The sequence below is a fragment of the Pseudorca crassidens genome, chromosome 10 (genome assembly GCF_039906515.1).
Source record: "Pseudorca crassidens isolate mPseCra1 chromosome 10, mPseCra1.hap1, whole genome shotgun sequence".
Lineage (NCBI taxonomy): Eukaryota > Metazoa > Chordata > Mammalia > Artiodactyla > Delphinidae > Pseudorca > Pseudorca crassidens.
In genome coordinates, this window is record NC_090305.1 from 100726067 (window position 1) to 100745409 (window position 19343).

At 54.2% G+C, this 19343-nt stretch overlaps 1 protein-coding gene across 14 annotated transcripts in view; it reads right to left on the minus strand.

The window, feature by feature from the left end:
* ATP2B2 (ATPase plasma membrane Ca2+ transporting 2) overlaps positions 1–19343 on the minus strand; it is a 351715-nt gene that overhangs the window by 64079 nt on the left and 268293 nt on the right. For all 14 annotated transcript variants that reach the window (XM_067755445.1, XM_067755444.1, XM_067755447.1 and 11 more), the window contains 3 exons: positions 16147–16344; positions 9039–9296; positions 7902–8027 (listed from right to left, as the gene is read on the minus strand). In XM_067755445.1, coding sequence (XP_067611546.1) covers positions 7902–8027; positions 9039–9296; positions 16147–16344 — 582 coding nt within the window. The remainder of the gene's footprint in view (positions 1–7901; positions 8028–9038; positions 9297–16146; positions 16345–19343) is intronic.

The window sequence follows — 19343 nt, forward strand, 5'->3', positions numbered from 1 at the left end:
CACCAGGACCTCACAGCCTGGTTGCCCCTCCTGCAGGAGGAAGAACAGAGCAGACCAGGTCACCCCCAGGCTGCCACTCCCCAGCTCCAGGATCCCCTGCAGGGGACAATGTTTAACCCCAAGGGCTGCAGACCCATGTAAGCCATGGGTCTTTGGGTGCGTACAGAGGTTGAGAACCTTTTGGGGAGGGGGGCCCTGGCTGGGCCTTGCACCAGGCTCCCAAGCCCATGGTCCCTTGGGTACCATCCTTCACCTCCTTATGCTCCCATGGAGCCCCTCAGAACACACAGCATGGGGGGTGGTTGATAGAGAGGACCCTAGGCTGAGGGGGAAGGGACTGGGAACAAGTCTGGTGTCTGCTGCTGATGTGCTGTGTGACCTGAGGCCAGCCGTCTCCTCTGTGGACCTCAGTTTTGTCCTCTGTAAAATGGGGAGGTCTGGCTTAGGTCATCACCTCTCAATGGTGAAGTCTGGGCACCTTAGGTCCCAAGGAGATGAGGGCCACTCCTGGGTGGGGTAGGGCAGCCTCCATGAAAAGGCAGCATCTCGGGGAGTTCTGACGGGCCAGCAGAGGCCTGAGCAGACAAACTGACCATGTGTCACTCCCTTCCAGGGCCACGCTTGTTCATGGGATGGACAGGTGTGGTGGAGTCCAGCTCTGTGCCGGGCTCTGGGGCCCAAGGGGCCTCTGGTGGTCCCTGCCCTTCAGGGGCTCACAGTCTAGTTAGGGTTGAGGGGAACAGACAGGCACACACATCAGCAACAACACAGGACAACAGAGACCCAAGGGTCCCATGGCTGGCGGGGGACACAGCCCAGGCAAAGGGGGGAGATGGGACAGTGTGACGGCTGCGGATCGGCTGGGCTGAAGCTGAGGGTGGCCTGAGTGCAGAGCTGCAGGGTTGGGTGTCTCCTCGGGGTTCAGTAGGGAGCCGCCGGAAGTATTCTGGGGGGAGGGAAGAAGAGAGCTAATACTTATGGACGTTCCCCATGTGCCCCATACTATCTGAGCCCCTTTTCCCACTCGGTGGCCACAGTCCCCGGGTGAGGTCATTATCATCACCCGCATTTCACAGGGCATTGCTGGGGCGGCCGGGTGGCTCCTGGCTCCTATTCTCTCTCCCGTGCTGGGAAGGCTTGTGCACAAAGTCAGAGGCAGAGCTGTTTGGGGACACAGCCCCGAGGAGCGAGAGGGAGGCAGGCGAGCGGTGAGGGAGCTCTGTCAGCATCTAGCTCCCGCCCATCCGTCTGTCCATCCATCCGTGAGCCAGAAAGGAGCTCGGGCCCAGGGAACACTGCGGGCTCCCACCAACGGGACGGCCTGTCCTTCCCCACCTGAACCTTCATCTCCTCTCCCTGCAGATGACTTCTGTGGCCTCTAACCTGGCAGCTGAGTGTCGGCCAGAACTTTCCCAACTGCAGACTCAAAGCCCATCTCTGCCTCAGACTTGCTGCAGGCCTGGCAGATGGCATCTCGGGGCCAAAGTCTCATGCGATGGCAAGTGGGGTGCACTGAGTCCCAGGTGGCAGAGCTAGAGGAGCCTAACTTTACAAAGTGAACCTTCTTAGCCCAGAGAGGGCAAATGGCTCAGTGAGGTTGCACAGCACATGAGGCACAGGTAGGGGCTTAAACCCAGAGCTCCTCACTCTCCTGGTTTTGACTTCCTAAGCCTCTCTTTGGACAGAGAGAGCGGGGAGGTCAGACCTTCTAAAAGGCCTTTTCCTGAGGGTAGAGAAGGGAAGAAGGGACGGAGGCCTTCTCTGGGGATTATTACCTGCCTCCGGCACAAGCACCAAGCAAAGCCAATGCGATTGCCACGCCAGACGCGGTTCTGTCTTCATTATTGTTATCAACGCAGTTAATAACAGTAATAACGCATGCTCACAGAGCATTAGACAGTCGGCAAAGCATTTCATGGCCCACAAGCCCGTCCCCCTCACAACAGCCCTGTGAGGTAGGTTTTAGTGCAGGCACAACCCCAAGCCCCTCCGCCCACCTGTGGCCTCTCTGGCTCAGAGAGGTTAAGCGATGGCCCAGGGTCACACAACCGTGAGCGGTGGAGCCGGGACTTGAACCCGTGCTCTATCCACTACACCCCGCTGCCTCTCATGGAGAAGAGGCAGGGTAGTGTAATGGAGAGAGCGCGGGCCGAGCGGCACACTGGGCCTTCCTGCGGTCACGGTGCTGTCCTAGGCTCCCTGGTGGCAGCGGCAGTGGTGGTAGGTCCGGCTCCCCGTGCCTGGCCTTCTGCTCGGCAGGCCCGAGAGAGTTTGTCGATGTCCTGGGTAACCTCATGCTGTTCATGCTCTGGTTCCAGGGGTGATGGAGGAGGCTGGGGTCCTGCAGGGGACCGAGCCAATGGGCCTGCTGGAGCCAGGGCCTGCTGCTTTTGAGGACAGTCCCCACCCTGGCCCGCTGGCCCCTGTCCCTTCCATGGCCACATCGATGGTGCCTGATTGTTGGTTTCCCCGTGGAATTCACTATCAGGTGCTTCAAACAGGCCACACCGCTGGGTAATGAAGTCAAGGGGTCCTCGGAGGTGCGCTCGCATGTGGGCGCTAGGAGGCTGCCGGGCTGGAGTCTCCCTCTGGCCCTGGCCTCGGTGGGCCTTTACACGCCTGCTTGGGGCCTCAGTTTCCCCAGCTGCAAATCGAGACCAGACCATGGTTCTCTAGGGATCTGTGAGTCCACTGACAGGCTGTAAGGTGACAAGTCCGGACATTTACTTCTCATAAGAGGGACTATTGCTTTCATGGGACTCTCATGGGGGTTCATGACCCAGGCAGATTAAAAACCACTGGCCTTCCAGGAAAGGCAAAAGAAGGCTGAGGACCTGCTCTGTGCTAAAGGAGGCTGAAGAGGCAGGACACCTAAACGCCACGCGGCTGCGCTGGCTCCCAGCCTGGGGGACGCTGTGGGGACAGCTGGCACGTGTGAATATGGATGGTATGTCGGGTATCAGTATGGCATCAACGCTTCCTGAATTGATCACTGTGCTGTGGTTATGCACGAGGACACCTTTTCTTCGGAGACACACCTGAAGTAGGAAGAGGCCCTGACGAAGGAGAGAGGGAGGCTCCTGAGAGCAAGGGAGGCACAATGGCAACAGCAGTTGAACCAGAGGGGAGGCCATTCAGGCGTTCATTGTACTAGTCCTGCAACTTTTCTGAAAGTTTGAAATTATATTAAAATACAAAACTAAGAAAAAAAATAGGCCGAGGTCAGAGTTTGTATTCCAGGGCCCACCCATAGGTTGTCTGACCCACACAGGCTTTTGAAAAATTGGAATTTCTTCCCAACGTCTTCAACATCGGGAGATTGACCTGAAAAATCTGAATCTCTTGCTCCCCTTGCAGAGAGTGGACTTTGCGGCCACACGGGGGGCATGTCCACAGGCAGCAGGGGAAGCAAGTGAGTGCTTGGTTTGGTGTCCACACTCCCCCTACCTCACCCCGTGGATGTAGGGACCTGCGATTTCTGCACGTTTCTACTCTGCCTGGGCTGAAGCCACTGCAGACATGGGCCTGTGTCTGCCCGTGTGTCCTGGGGGGCGAGCTCCAGGCCTTTAGGATTTCCTTTGTGCCCACAGCTTTGGAGACATCTGAATCTTTCTGAAGGCTCGTCTGCCCCCACTTGTCAGATGGGGAGACTGAGGTCCTGATGGGCAGAGGTCATAGCGGGAGCCAATGCAGGGCTGGAACCTGGAGGTTCTGCCTCCAAAGGCTGTGTTCATTCCACAGCACACAGCATCTCACACGTGCACCGTTCACAGAGGACAGTCACATCTGTCCAGGCATGTGCTCCCCACAACAGCCCTGTGGAGCAGGCAGGGGGGAAGGGCTCCTCACCGGCTCACTGCACAGACACAGACATGGAGGCTTAGAGAGGAAGGGACATTTCCAGGGTCAAAGGTCGGGCATGGCAGGCCACCTGATCGAGAACTGAGCATTCTTTGCCTTCCTCTAGGCTGAGCCAGTGTGCCAGGTGCCATGTGGGGGCGTCTGAACTACCATGAGGACCCTGCAGGGGCCCCCAGCATGGTCCCTCTGTGTTTTCTGAGGGTCATCTGACCAGAAGGCCCAGCAAAGCCACCGGCACAGGGGAAGGGTCCGAGATGTCTGGTCATGTGAGAGTCCAAATGGCAGTTATGCAGGGTTCAGAGCACTGGGGAAGACAGCAATCCAGGGGAACCCCCTGGAGGAGGCAGGCTTGGGCAGGCTGAAGGTGGAGAGGAGCTGGATGGGGGAGAGACAGGGCCAGCCCAGAGAGGGGGAAAGGGGACACATTCAAGAAGAAGGAAGGGAGGGGAAATGGACATATAAGCTGGGGTTCCTCTCCCACTTTACAAGTGAGAAAATGGAGGCTCAGAAAGGGTATAAGAAGATCGTCCAAGGTCTCCCAGCCAGTGAAGGGCAGAGTCGGGATGTGAACCCAGGCTATCTCACTCCCAAGTCCAGGCTCCGTCCGAGGAACAGGGAAGGGAACCAGCCGACCGTGAGCATCCCTCCGGCAGCACTGTGCTAGGTAGGGGCCTCACCTACATCACACACCAGGACGCCACTGTTCTCCTCACAGGTAAACTGAGGCTCAGAGAAGTGAAGCGACATGCCCAAGGCCACAAAGCAAGTTCATTTCAGAGCCCAGATCCGGCTCAGCCTGCCCAACTCTGCTCTTTCTACAACGCAGCGCAGCCTCCCTCCTCCCTCTGGCAGACAGTGCCTGAGCCCTAAGGTGTGCAGGGCCTGGGGTGGAGCTGGGCTGACCTCCCGACAGCCTCAGGCTCGGGCTCCCACCCTCTTGGACCGGCCAAGGACGGAAGGGGCCCATAAAAGTGAGACCTGTTGGATTTGTTTGGGTGATGGGACTGTGGATGGGTTTGCTCTTTATTTTACCTGAGATGCTTTGCGCAGCACAAAACTCAATCAGCATGATGAGGTTGTGCCCGAATGGGCCGAGCGCAGTGTGACGTCACAGGCTAATGCATGGGTCCCAGGTGGCACAGGGCAGGGGTGGTCAGGGAAGACTTCATGGAGGAGGTGGGACTGAGCAGATGGGCAGGAGTTAAATGTGCAGTGGGGAAGGGAGAGAGCCGTGTGGGAGGAGGGAACGGCCTCAGCAGAGGCAGGGCAGAAGGAAGGAAACAAGGTGGGTCTATAGCAGAGGTGCAGGTGAGAACAGGTGTACTGAATCTGGGACTCTCACCGCAGGGAGCAGCACTGAATGCAGCGCCCATTCAGGGTTTCGGCCTCCTCTACAACATACCCACCCATAGCCTGTCCAGGCCCTGCTCACACACAATCAGTGACGGGGAACTCACTACCATACAGGCAGCCTCTTTTGTTCCTGGAATGGTTCTGACTGTTACAGAATCCTTCTCTTTCCAATTAGATTGCTTTCCATTGGGCTGACCATGCCCCTTTCTCACTGTCTTTTCCCCAGGAGCCTGGGCTAAGCCACTGCCCTCCCTCTCCGCCAGGCAGCTGGGTTTCTGAATGTCAGTACTGCAGCTCACGGTCAAGTTTCATTTTCTTGAGTCTAGTTCACCCTGCACTCTGGCCATCTTTGTGGGTACTGATCCTTGCTTTCTCTTTGTCAGCCTTCCTGGACTTGTGGTCTCTGTGAACTTGATGGGCATACGTTCCATACCGCAACAGGACAGAGCTCCAGGGAAGGCCGCCAGAAACCTTTCACCAGATTGCCAGCAGTTCAAGAGTCAGCACAAACTGACCGAAATCCCCTGGCCTCAGCACAGTCTTCTCCATCTTGCCCACAAAGACACCACGGGAGACCTTGGCTCCCGTTTCCTGACATCCAGAGGCCCAGGGTCTACTCCATTTGCCTGGGCTTCCAGCCAGACGGAAGGTCGAGACTAGAGTGGTTGATTCCACTCCAGCTGGCCAGCCGACTTCCCATCCGACTCTGCCCTGCTGCTCTTTTCCAACGTCTTTGCACCTGTGCCCACCTCTGTGGCTGTTTGCTCATGCTTCAGGTCAGTGACCCTGAACATTTTCTCTCCCCAGTCTCCTGTCAGGGAACCATCCCTCCTCTCCTTCCTCCAAACTGTCTGGAACCTTCATCACTCATCCACTCAGGCCTAGCTCCTTCCCTCGACTTGCACTGATCCCCGTGACCCACCTGGCCACTTCTCCCAAGGATGCTCGCCTGTCTGACAACCACTTAAGCCCAGAGGTCAGAACCAGGGCCACAGAGCAATGACCATTTACTGAGCTCTCATGTGGCTCTAAGTTCCAAAGGGCATTTGAGGCTTTCCATGATCACTTGGTCAGACCCCGCCCCGGGCCTTTGCACTCGCTATCCTTCTGCCTAGAATGCTCTTTCTTCTCATTGTTCTGGTTTTAGCTCAAATGCAACCTCTTCAGACAGGCTTTTCCCTGATCAACTAAGATTCCCGTCCCCTTCCTCAGGGTCTCTATCTCACTATAATGGTGTAATGTCTTCACCTGACTTATCACTATCTGAAATTATGTTAAATATCTGCTTGTTTGTTCCTTCCTTGTTTGTCTCTTTTACTAGATTCTAAGCTCCAGGAGGGCAGGGACCTTGTTTGTCTCATTAACCACGGGCACACAGTAGGTGCTTAATAAATGTTGGTTAGATAGTTCTTGATAATAAATGCCCCAGACCCAATTCTCACTCCTTTTTACCGTCGTACCCTGCAGACATGCTGCTCTCCTCTTCTGTATTTCTAGGAAATCCCGCTGCCCCTCTGCTAGGAGGGCCCTTTCTCCACAACTCTGCTTGGTGGGCTCCTACTCACCCCTTAAAACCCAGCTCAATTCCACCTCTCTGGATAGTTCTGTTCTGTCGGTTTTCTCACACCTTCCTCACTCCTCTACTGTGGAATCAGCTGTTTGCTGGTCTGCTTCCCCCAGCTTACTCAAGCTGGGGGCTTCCAAGGCCAGGGGATGAGTCTGTAACATCATGGAAGGGAGGGCCCAGGGCCTGGCCCAGAGCAACTGCTCAGAGGATGTTTGCTGAGCGCTGCTGGACAATAAAGCCTTTCTGGTGCCCCTGCTTGGAGGGCGAGTATTTCACCTGTCTGGTGCCTCACCTCTGCAGGGTCTCCTCTCCTCTCTTGCCCCCTGAAGCAGCCAGACTGAGATCTTAAAAATGTAAACATGATCAGCTTACTGCTGATTCCAGAGAATCCTCATCGTACGCAGAAAATTTATAAACTCCTGACCATGGTGCACAAGGTCTCCCTCTTGCTCCCGGTCCTGCCTCAGGGCCTTTGCACTTGCTACTCCTGCTCCCTGCTATACTCTTTCCCTGGAAAGTTGCAAGACCAGCTCCTTTCCATCATTCACACCTCAGCTCACATGTGGCCGCCCCGACCTCCCCCACCACCTGCACTCCATCGCCCTGCTTTTTTTTCATCATATATTATTACCCTCTGGCATTTTAACATTGTCTGTCTCTCCACACTATACTACAAGCTCCTCAAGGCTGGGGCCTCATCCGCCTTGTACACTGCTGTGTCCCCAGCCTCCAGCCCAATGCCTGGCACACAGCACGCAGCTAAAGTAGGCATCACCAGACTGATTCTTTCTCATCTCTCGCGAGAACAGGCTTCCATGTTTGACTTTTCAGAAAAGCAACTTACTAGAAGGTAAGTTTCATGGGGGCAGGAATTCGTTGTCAGTTTTATTCACTGTGCTCGCCCCAGGGCCTGCAGTGCTGCTCAGTGCACAGTAGGCTCAATGTACGACTGCAGGGGAAAAGGGAGGGAGTTCTCGTTTGGGTCCGAGTTGGCCAGAGATCTGGAGACAAGAACCAAAGTCTCTGAGACCCTCCAGCCTCATAAAGGGGACATGGATGCCCCCTGGGCATGGGGGCAGAAGCGGCAATGGGAGTGAGCCCACCGTGGGCCACAGCTCACCTGACAGCAGCATGGGGTCCTTGTCCACAGACTTGCGCACCTGGTCAGACTCCCCTGTCAGGGAGCTTTCATCGATCTTGAGGTCATTGCCCTGGATGAAGAGGCCATCTGCAGGGAGGAGGTCGCCTGGTAGGAAGAAGGGTGAGGGGGTCAGTCAGCAGGGTCTCAGGTGGCTGGAGAGGCTGGAGTATTCTCTTCAAGGTGTGGTTGCAAGGAAGGTTCGCCCTTGGGAACTGGCTGCCTAGAGTTCCCAGGATACAGAAGCCAAGATGGTGCCCATCAAAGGACCACAGACAGCTGAAGCCTGGGGTCAGGGTGAAGGGCATGAGGCCCGGGGGGCTGAGGTTAGGTCCCGCAATAATCCTCGCTTGGGTGGGCATATCCTTCAGTTTATAAAGTGCTTCTCTTGGCATGGCATGGACTTGGGGCCCAGTTTTCTCAATGATTCAATCTTCTCTGGTCTCAACTCTGTTTTGGGGAAATTCTTTTGGAAGGGATTAATCTCTCTTGACTAGGCTGAAGAGCCCCCCCCAAGACAGGCATGTTATCAGAGGAAACCAAGCCCCCTAGGGCTGAGTGAGGAGAGGCCTGCCAATCTTTCCCCCATCTTTGGCCTCTACTTACCTAGGACATATCTCATCTAAATCCCCTTTGGCACCAGCCTGCTCACGTTCTCCATGGCAGTGTCACAGGCCTAGAATGTTCACTCATCCACGTCCACTCCCTGTAACACCTTCTCTAGCCCAACAACCATCCATTAACAGCCGAATCAGAGGTGGGAAATGGATTTCACCTCATCAACCCATTCTGAGTGTTAGTGGTCCCTGGAGTGTTATACTGAGAAGGCGTCTGAGGATGTATCTAGGCTTTGAGCTGAGATTGATTAGGAATGTCTGCTAAGGGTAGAAGTCTGGAGAGTTGTGGTACGTGTGCCATGTATTTGCCATTTCTGATTTAAATGGATTCTGGAATCCTACCTCCAGAAAGGAGACTTCCACCTCTCCAAGGAGCTCAGAAGACAACCTGGCTTGGGCTCAGCCTTCAGGAATCCACCCCCTGCCCTGGACCAGCCTGTCTGGGTCCCACCTGTGCCCAGATGCCAGCTCCAGCATGTGGCTCTGTGGTTGGGTCACTTACCATATTTGACCTGGGCGATATCCCCAACCACGATCTCAGCCACAGGGATCTGGACCACCTGGCCAGCCCGGACCACGGTGAACTTCTGCTCCTGTTCAATGCGGCTCTGCAGGCCCCGGAACTGTTTCTCTTTGCTCCAGTCATTGAAGGCCGTGACCAGGACCACGCAGATGACCGAGAGGAGGATGGCGGCCCCCTCGATCCAGCCCGCCTCCGCCTCCCCTTCATCTTCTGCCCCCGCCTGGGCCGTTGCACATCCTGCAGACAGCAGAAGGAAGCAGGTGGGGTGGGTCAGCCAGGCAGAAGTCGTCTCACAGCAATCAATAGTGCAAGTGCTTTAGGGTCTAAAATGCAGTTTTGCTGATGTCCTTTCCTTCCCTTCTTCCAGCAACTGTGAGGCAGGTTTCTAGGCTGCGGCGGGAGCCATAGTGCTGGACCTGCCCTCCAACAAGCTGGTCTGAATCCTGCTGCTGCCGCTCTATGGTCCTGGGTAAGCCTTCCCTAAGCTTTGGTGTCCTTATCTGCAAAATGGGAGTCACTGAGACCACATTCCAGACTCAAGGGGAGGAAGGCAGAAGCTCCAGCCTGTGCTTAGCACCAGGAGGTTCCTACTCAGCCCTTGTTGGATTTGAGCCCCGACTGCACAGTGAGGACACCGACACTCCGAGCCACTTGTCTGATCCACAGTGACCCTCCACCCCACACCCTTGCACCATTGAACCTCCAGGTCTGGGCCCCACATTGCTTAAGGCCTGCCAGACCCACCATGTGACAAAGAAAAAGAAGACACCAGACACATCTGATGCCAAGGCCTCGGACATGAAGGCAGGTCCTGCCCACGCAGTGCTGAGCCCTAGCGCCTTTCCAAGCCCCTCCGCACATCCCGTCTCCTGCATCCCCAGAAGGATCCGGAAAGTCAGAGGTATTACCCCCATGGACAGACGTGGAAACTGAGGCCCAGAGAGATGAGTGCCACACCAGGACTGGCCTAGGCCCTTCCTTCCAATGGGCAGGGGTCGGGGGGTGGAGAAGTGTCTCTCCATGGACAGCATCTGACGATCCACTCCTAGAAAACTCAGAGCGGGCCCCTTCCACCGAGGCTGGGCCCCACTGGGCCATTCGCAAGGCCTGCTGTGTGCCAGGCATTCACTTTAATCCTCAAGCTGGCTGAGAGGAGGGAAGCAGTTCAGAGAGGGACAGCAACTCAGCCAGGATCACACAGCAGATCTGGAGTCTGAATCCAGGCCTGGAATCTGACACTGGACCTGGCCTGCCCACTACCCCTGAGCCCAGTGGCCCTCTCTGCCACACGCTGGCCTCACTGGGAAAGTAGAAAGTGTCGCCAAAGACCCATGGTCGACTGTCTGGAAGTCTAATTCAGTCCCAAGGAATAGAGAACAGCGGTTTCAAGAGTCCCCAGCATGACTCTCTGGGAAATGAGGGGTCGAAAGCAACATGACCAGAAGGCCAGGTGGTACCAGGGAATGTTTTCTGGCTCAGCTCCTGGAAGGGTCAAGGCTCAGCTGGTGGGCCCATGCTTGAGATGATACAGAGTCACTGCAGGCCGGTGGTGTGGGTCACTAGAAAATTCCACATCTCTGGCTGAACCAGCCACTCCTCATCGGCTCATAAACAACTATACCACTGTGTGGGGTTCTCAAAGCCACTTTTCTTTTCTTTGGGAATTTCAGACTTTTCCACTAATTTTAAACTGTTGAACTGAACCAGCCTTTGGTGGTGATGATAATCGTTATCATGGCGATGGTAACTGACCTCGGGCTATAGCTGTGAGCTCAAATCCCAGCTGTGTGCCCGGAGCTAGCTGCTTAACCGCTGTGCCCTGGTTTTCTCATCTGCAAAACTGGGGTAATGACAGGTGCTCCCTCCTAGGTGGTGGTGAAGTCTGCGGAGAGGCTGTACGTAAAGCACCTGACGCAGCAGGCACACAGTAAACGCTCAGTGTAAGGGTGGCTTCTTGTCCAGCACGTGACATCATCACACAGGCAGCCTGAATGGGGCCTCGAGCCCCCACGTGGCAGAGGGGATCCAGTTGGACTTCAGAACCACGTGAAGATGGGAGGAGGGGAACTAAGGTGCCCCTCTACTAGTGAACAACACCAGTGAAATCCCCCAAACTGGGAAACACAGGTGAACCTTGCTAAAGAGAAACCCAGTACACGGAGATGCATTCTCTTGGACTCGGGGGAGTGATTCAAGATACAGAGCCCAGTGCTTCTCCTTCTGGGACCTTTGTTATCCCCTGCCCCTGCCACATGCTCTGTAAGTGGGAGGGCTGTTTTGTCCCTGTCCTGTGCTTCATCAATGGCCCCCCGCTTTAGTTACTGAAATGTTCAGGACACTCAGAGACAGTCCAGGACAATGAAAAGCGTTTGGGCCCTGGAACTGGAAAGACATGGCTTCAAATCCAGGCTCTGCTGTGTGATCTTGCGTAAGTGACTTTGCCTCTCTGAGTCTCGGTTTGGACAGCTATAAAGTGGGATGACCCCAGGGACTTTGTGAGCCCAGGGCTTAGTAAGGGCCTGGCATGTGGTGAGTACACGGCAGACATTGGTCCTCTCCTTTTCATGAGCTTCTCTCTTTGGACTGACTTCTGAGAACCAAGGGCATGGTAGCTGAGACCTGTTACCTGTTACCTTGTCTCCAAGCCCCGTCTGCTGCCCTTGCTGATTCAATACCAAGGAGCCCTCTGGGCCTTTGAGGGCACTCACTTGGCCAGCAAAAATTCCATTAGCTTTTTGAGAACTATCTGATGACTACATGGTGCCCTGGGATGGCAAGAAAGTAGGGATGCAGATTGCTTAAGCTATTGGGAGCCGCCAAACCCTGAAAACAACTCCTGCTGCTCTGGTGCAATTAAGGGAAAGAGATGAGAAAGGGGAAGAAAGAGGGGCATGGGTGGGCCCTGCTGAGGTCTCCTCTGGGGCTACCTTGGACTGGGGCAGGGACAGGATCTGGAGATCGTGACCACAGCGTCTGGGAAACCTGCAGCTGCCCTCCCTGGACGCGGGGTTTTCTAGGGTGTGGCCACATACTGTCTGTGTGACCTTGGGGAATCCACTTGGCCTCTCTGGGCTTCCCTCTAGTTGTTCATCAGTAAAATGGGGAAACTACTGTCTAGGTGGTTACCAGGGCCTGGCATCGAATAAGGGCTCTCAAAACGGGTCAAGCCACAAACATTTTCCAAGCACCTACTATGTGCCGGTCGCTCTGCTGGCACTCTGGCACTAGGGGAGCTGTCACAGGCAGGGAGTGGGAAACATGGGGTATGCCTATCCCAGCCCTGCCACAAAAGTGTTGTGTGACCTCTGACAAGTGTCTGGAGGTCTCTGAGCCAAGAAAGCCAACAGGGAAGGGCAAGGCAGCCTAGAGCCTGTTAGTTCATCACCAGCGTCGTTTTATACATAACTGATGCAGCCTGAGTCTGACATGGCAGGGGGTGGTCCAGGCAACACGGAAGGTCCAGAGCTCAGAGCTCAGGCCAGGGCCTGGGTGCTGGGGAGGAGGTAGCACAGTCCCGAAGTGCAGGAACTTCATTCTGTGGGACTAGAGTGTGTGCATCTGCGCTCATCAACTGAGTGTGGCCTGAGCTACTGTCTCAGCTGCAGGAAGGGAGGGCAGTAGAAAGAACCAGAAGCCTTGGGTTTAAAATCCAGCCCTACTGTCTAAAAGCTGTGTGACCTTAGGCAAGTCCTTCCCCTCTCTGGGCCTTGGCTCCCACCTCTCTAAGATGGAGGTGATCACAGCCATCTGTGTGCAGGGCTGGGGGAAGGCTCCTCCTGGTATAGCCTGGGAGCCTGATCCATGTTCCCACTGCACCCCCTCTATCATCTGCCTGCTGAGTTCTAATCTTGCATTAAATTGGGTCACATGAGGTCACTTCTCCACTGACTCAACCTGGTCACTTTCTGAGGAAACGTAGCCGAGGGATAGGAGCGTGGGCTCGGGAGCTGGAACGCCTTGGTCTGAGTCACGGTTCTGCCGCTTCCCAAAGTCTGAGCTCCTCCCAAGTCATTTACCATCTCAGGGCCTTGGTTTCCTGGGTGATAATAGCACCTGCCCACGGGGTTGTTGTGAGGGTCAAGTGAGGATCAAATGAGCTGTTACCCTAAAAGCTTCCAACCAGTGGTGGCTCTAAAAATAGTAGGAATTCCCTTCTTATTACGCTTTGTGTTGCACCCTTAGCTTTGTTCAAGGCTCATGCAAGTAGCCGTGAGCCATCTTCTATATTTTCTGGAAAACTTCTGCAGAGAATGCTGCCCATTATGCATCTCTCATAATATCCTACGCGAAAGTTCATCCCAGAATTCGTTGTCAGGGGACACGCTGTCTTCCTAAAGGACTAGCTTTCCTCCTTGTTGATTACTTGAGCTATGCGAATCATCCTAATTCACTTTCTGCTTTGGCTGCCAGGAGGTTCAAAGTCAAATTTATACCTCAATCGTGGTAGCACATTTATCTGCTTTAAACCCTCTTTGGAAAGAGGGCATGCAGAGAAAAGAAATCAGCCAGTAATACGAGGTATAAAACTGAGGTAGTTGGCCAGACAGACTTGGCTATCCAGTTTCTCAGAAAACTCTGGCCTGGGAGGGGGTGGGGTGACAGCTGTTCAAGGAACCTCAGAGACCACTTTCTCATTTGGGGAAAGGAGACCCATAAGGGTGATTTCTTACATGCTTTTCACTTTTTATTTGCTTGCCTGAAGCAGTGACGCTAGTAGGATTATCTACTTACACAGCACATTGATGAGGAAATGTCTAATTATAATTAATAACAAAGAAAAGTGTTTATACTTTTCTACTAACGCCAAATCAGATTATAAAAAGCTAACAACAAAAATATGTGATCCCACATATCTCATGGTATGTGTGTGCATATATATCTGTCTGCCGATCTATCTATGTATATATGCGTAGAGTGATACAGGTTTAAAAGACTTTGTCATCATAAAGGAAAGCTGTCATTGGAGCTGGTGAAGCCCTAGCCCTTGGGGGGTGCTCAGTTTCTGGAATGAAGGATGAATGGAGGTTGAGGTTTTCTTTTCCTTTCTTTTTTAAAAATTGAAGTATAATTGACTTACAGTGTCGTGTTAGTTTCAGGTGTAGAGCACAGTGATTCAGTTATACATGCATGTGTGTATATACACACATACACACACACACACACACACACACACACACACACATTCTTTTTCAGATCCTTTTCCCTTATAGGTTATTACAAAATATTCAGTAGAGTTCCCTGTGCTATACAGTAGGTCCTTGCTGGTTATCTATTTTATATATAGCAGTGTGTATATGTTAACCCCAAACTCCTCATTTATTTATGAGGTTTTCCATTAGGACTTCTAAGTCCTGACTTTGAGAAGGTGGGTTTGCCCCAGAACCCTCCCTGGGTGAGCGGCACGCTGTCTCCTCCACCCACAAAACAATGTCCCCATTCAGAACCCAGGACAGGTTTCGGGATGCCCTCTCAGGTCTGAGACTCGTCACGTGGGAAACCATGTTCCGCGTCAGGCCCACAAGGGTGTGCGTGACACTGAACCAAGCCAGGACCGGGACTGAGAGTCCTACCCCCGCAGGTCACACAGTGTGGGATCCCCAACGGGGATGCAGGGAAGGAAACCCGGGGCGGTCTCCCCGCAGCGGCTGCAGGTCCAGCACCTCCAGGTGCCCTCTGTGTGTGCCACGCTGTCCACACGGCCCTTCACCACCTCCCTGTAATAACCCTTCGAGGTGAGGTCTGTCGCCCTGTTTTGCAGATGTGGAAACTGAGACTCAGAGAAGGAAAGTGACTTGCTTAAGGGCACACAGCCGGGAAGTGATGGAGACAGGATTCTAACCCGGGAGAACGGGCTCACTTCAGAAACTGAGTCTTCATCCACTTTATTCTCCTTCCACACTCAGAGAGCGGTGGCTGGCCGGGGACAGGGAGAATGGCTTTCTTGGAGCAAAATTTCCCTTCCTGATCTTCTAGGACAGAGGTTGGCGAACTTTCTCTATAAAAGGCCTGGAAGTGAATACTTCAGTCTTTGTGGGCCTTGCTGTCTTTGTCACAGTCATTCAACCCTGCCGTCGTGGTGGGAAGTCAGCCACAGACAGCATGGAAAAGAAATGGGGGTGTCCCAACGAAATTGCATTTTTAGATGATGACATGAATTTTCATACAATAGTCACGTGCCGCGAAATAGTATTATTTTGATTTTCTTTCAGCCGCTTAAAAATGTAAACACCAATCTTAGCTCACGGGCCATATAAAAACAGGAGGTGAGCCAGAGTCGGCCGTGGGCTGAAGTCTGTGGTCCCTGTTGTGGAATATCAGGTGCACAGAGCTCGGACGTCATCATGGATTTTTTCGTAGTTGCAGGCCTTAAGGAGCCAGCAATTTCGGGGTTCTGAGGAGAAACCCAGTGTTGGAGCTGAAACAGGGTCGCTCAGAAGCTGGAGCACCCAGGGAGCAGGGCACCTGAGCACAGGGTTGATGCCCTGTCAGATCAGAGCGTGGATGTGGGCCCCGGGTGAGCGATTCGGGGGCTGTGTCTCCAGCTGTGAGAGTGGGGAGCTCTTAGAGAGCAGCCTGGACAGGAGTTCGGGGTCACCCACCCTTGGGCTCCATCCAACACAACCAGAGTCTCTCAGGGAGTGGTCTGGGCAGTGGTGTTTTTAACAAGCCCCAGTGCAAAACCTGGGGACTATTTCTTCGCTGGGTGACCTCGAGCCAGTTAACTCACTTCTCTGTGCCTTGGTTTCCTCATCTTTAAGATGGGCATAATCATGGACCCTACCTCATGGGGTTGTTAGGACAGCATCTCAGCCCAGAGTTCGGCACCCTGTAAGTGCTCAATAAACACTCACTCTAACATGACCGTTGTTGGTCCAACCCCTGCATTTCACACATGGGAGAATGGGGGCCGGACACTCTCAGCATGGGGTCAGCCTCAGCCACCCACTAGCTGTGGGTGAGGCCCTGCCCCTTGGGCCTTGGTTTCCTCACCTGGAGGGAGCCACGGCCGCGAGCTCCTGGTGCCCTCCTGTGTGGCCAGGCACGCGTGTTGCCGGGTGGGCAGCAGGGGTCCCAGGCCCTGTCTTACCTTCGTTGTTTTCACCGGGCGGGTGGTAGAAGGATAGCCCCAGGGAGATGATGGCCGCGATCTCCAGGATGATCAGCGTCACGTCTTGCAGTGCCTCCCAAACGAGCTGCAGGAAGGTTTTTGGCTTCTTTGGAGGTATAAAGTTTTGCCCAAAAATCTGCTTTCTCTTTTCCAGGTCTGGAGCGGTACCCGGCAAACCTGCGGACAGAGCGCAGAGAGGTTGGCCTGGGGGCCCAGGAGACACACACACGTTCCGGGAATCATCCACACGGTGGAGGGAGGAGAGAAGGGGAGAGAGGCAAAAACGAGGCAGGGGGCTGGCAGGCACCCACCAGGAGCCCGGCGCCCAGTGTTCGCTTTGGCCCAGAGGGTCTCCTGAACAGAGACACTAGCGTGCTGGGGTTGGAGGACTGGAACATTCTGCTGTTACAGTTGTGGGGCCTCGTGGTCTAATATCTACTATCATAGATAAGCTATCACATCGCAGCTTCTAGAACTCCAATAGTCTGTCGTCCATTCGCTCATTCATCCAGTTATTCATTCAACCCGTGCTTCTCTCGCTGCTGCAGGCCCGGCCGGTGTGAAGGCTGGGGAGTGTCCCGAGAAGGGGAAAGCCCCACACTCAGGGATGCAGGAGCTCAGCGGTCCTGGGAGTCCCACAGCCTATGGCTCAGGGGTACAGGACATGGCCATGCCGCCTCCTGTCTGGGTTTCTAGGTGCTGATGCCGACCGTGAGACACCCACCTACTGCCGCCCAGAGCCGGGCTGGCGAGACCTCCTGGGAGAGCCGGGGGCGGCTCGTTCCCAAAGAAACCCCACACCTGCCTTGCCTAGCAGTGCAGGTAAGCACTGGAGATCCGCTGTCCTGCCTGTGCACGGGAGGGAGGAGCCCGAGCTGAGTTATGCCCATTTCATAGAGGAAGAGACCAAGGCCTTCAAGAGACCCAGAGGTGGCCTTGACGCCGCTCCTGGGACCTGAGAACCCAGGCCAGCCCTGTTCGAAGCACATGGAAACGTTGCCCCCAGCCTCTTGTGCTGTGGTGGCACCTGGGAGCTCCACACCCAGAGCAGGCAGGCACGATGTAGCATGATTCAGGGACTGCAGGGAGGTCCTTGTCTTCCTTCCTTTGCCCAGTTCTACCCACAGACAATGTCTGAAATGCTTCCCTTTACCTAAAAGCTCCAACTCCTTTAGACTCCCTGGGAGGGGAGGCCATCGTTGGTTCTGGACACCATAGTGTGAACGAGCTTCAGGCTTTTTCCTGGGAGCGGGTTTTGATGAGGGGAAGAAGGGAGAATTTGAGAGGGTGGTGGGCCTCTGAGGAAGGGGCTAGGCACAGTCAAAGGTGGCCTGTTACAGCAGTTAGCTATGCCTTTGGTCAGCCAGTTCCTTCCTCTGAGCCTCAGTTTCCCCATCATGAAAATAGGAGAGCTCAATAGAATGTACGGACCCTGAGGAGCCCAGGGATTTCAAGGTCTACAGGCCCTGAAGTGATCTTGCTGGGGTCTGTTCACATTTTGGGGCTCCTCATAAGGTTTGGAGTAAATGAAGGTTTCACTAAGAAGTTTGGTGACAGTGGGACCAGCCCACCTCCTGGGCTCCTCCTGATTGATTCAAGGAGAGATGAGTCTTTGAATCTCCTGAGTGTCTGTGATTCAAATGTTCTGGAGTCTACCAGTAGTGTGACCAGTAGAAAATATGGGTGCCCTCCAGGTCAGGGGGTCTAGCCATGGCTTAGAGGTTCTGTCATCCGGTTGTTCACAGGCCTAACATTGAGATCCTGGGTCCTGGGTCAGAGCACAGGGCAGGAGCTGCAAATGAGAATAGCTGTGGGGTCGGGCAGGTTTTGTGAATGAGTGAAGTAGGTGGGTGGGAGGCAACAGGGAGTGATGGGGACTGGGGCAAAGTGAAGAATCTCAGCCCTTCTAAAGGGGATATTTCTCATCTCCTGTGGGGGACTGTGGGCCCAGTGTGGTAGACTCTCTGGTCTTCTAAGACAAACTGGACACCTGGAATTTGATGTAAAATTTCCCCATTAAAAACATTCCAGGGCCAAACACAACATATCCGTAAACTGGATTTAGCCCGTAGGTGGCTAGTTTGAGACCAAGCACCAAGAACTCGGGTGGGGCTGGGAGTCAGATGTCATGGGCTCAAATCCCAACTTGGAGTGACTTACCAGTGCCTCAGTTTCCCCTTCTGTAAAATGTGGGCAACGGCCGGGCCTACCTCACAGGGGCAGGACGAGGCTTTGGCAGGCTGTCCGTGTAAGGTGCCTAGTGCTATGCCAGGCACCAGGTGAGGATATCGGGTTATTATTGTCCAGTCTTAGGAGGTGGAGTAATTAATCACGACCTCCTGGAGGCAGAAGACTGCAGGAAGACTTCCCCCCAATAAGGTGGGGAGGAGGGCGGTCAAGCTGAGGACAGGCACAGGGGAAGGCCATGGGACTGCAGACAAGCCACTTCCCTCTGGACCTCAGTTTCCCCACACGTGACATGAAGGATGGGCTTGGCGGAAGGCCGGGGACTGGTAGCTCTGATGCCTTATATCCAAAGACAGTTTTCTCGATAACACGTGGATGCAGCACCGCTAGTTTATGTGCACACGTGTGGACGTGGCACAGAGTGGGACCAGCCGCTTGTGAGCAGCCAGACACTGTGTCCCTCTAGCCGTCGTGACACACGTGGACATAAATGTCTCCACTGATTTAAGTCCCCTAGTCTGGCTGAGTTTCCACCCCTATCTCCGCTGTAGGAATTCCTAGACCCATGAAACCTGTCAGCCCATGGCTCTAGAATGTCTATGTAGGCAGGAAAGTGGGCACTGGCAGGAGGGTGGCAGTGGGCGGTGAGGACCTGGTTGGAAGGTGGGTGGCCAGGACTTCATCTAGAAGCTGTGAAGACGTAAATTATCTGTATCAAAGAAACGGGCGGTGGGGGGGGGGGGGGGAGGCGGTCCAGTGGAGGTGAAGGCCCTGAATAGGGCTGCCCGATAAAATACAGGATGACCAGTTAAATCTGAATTTCAGATAAACAGCAAATAATTTTTTAGTATAAGTTATGTCCCCTATAATACTGGGGACATACTAATAAAAATTATTTTTTACCTCAATTCAAATTTCACTGGATATCCTGTATTTCACGTTGTTAAATCTAGCAACCCTACCCCTAAAGCACCCCCCATCCCCTCCCC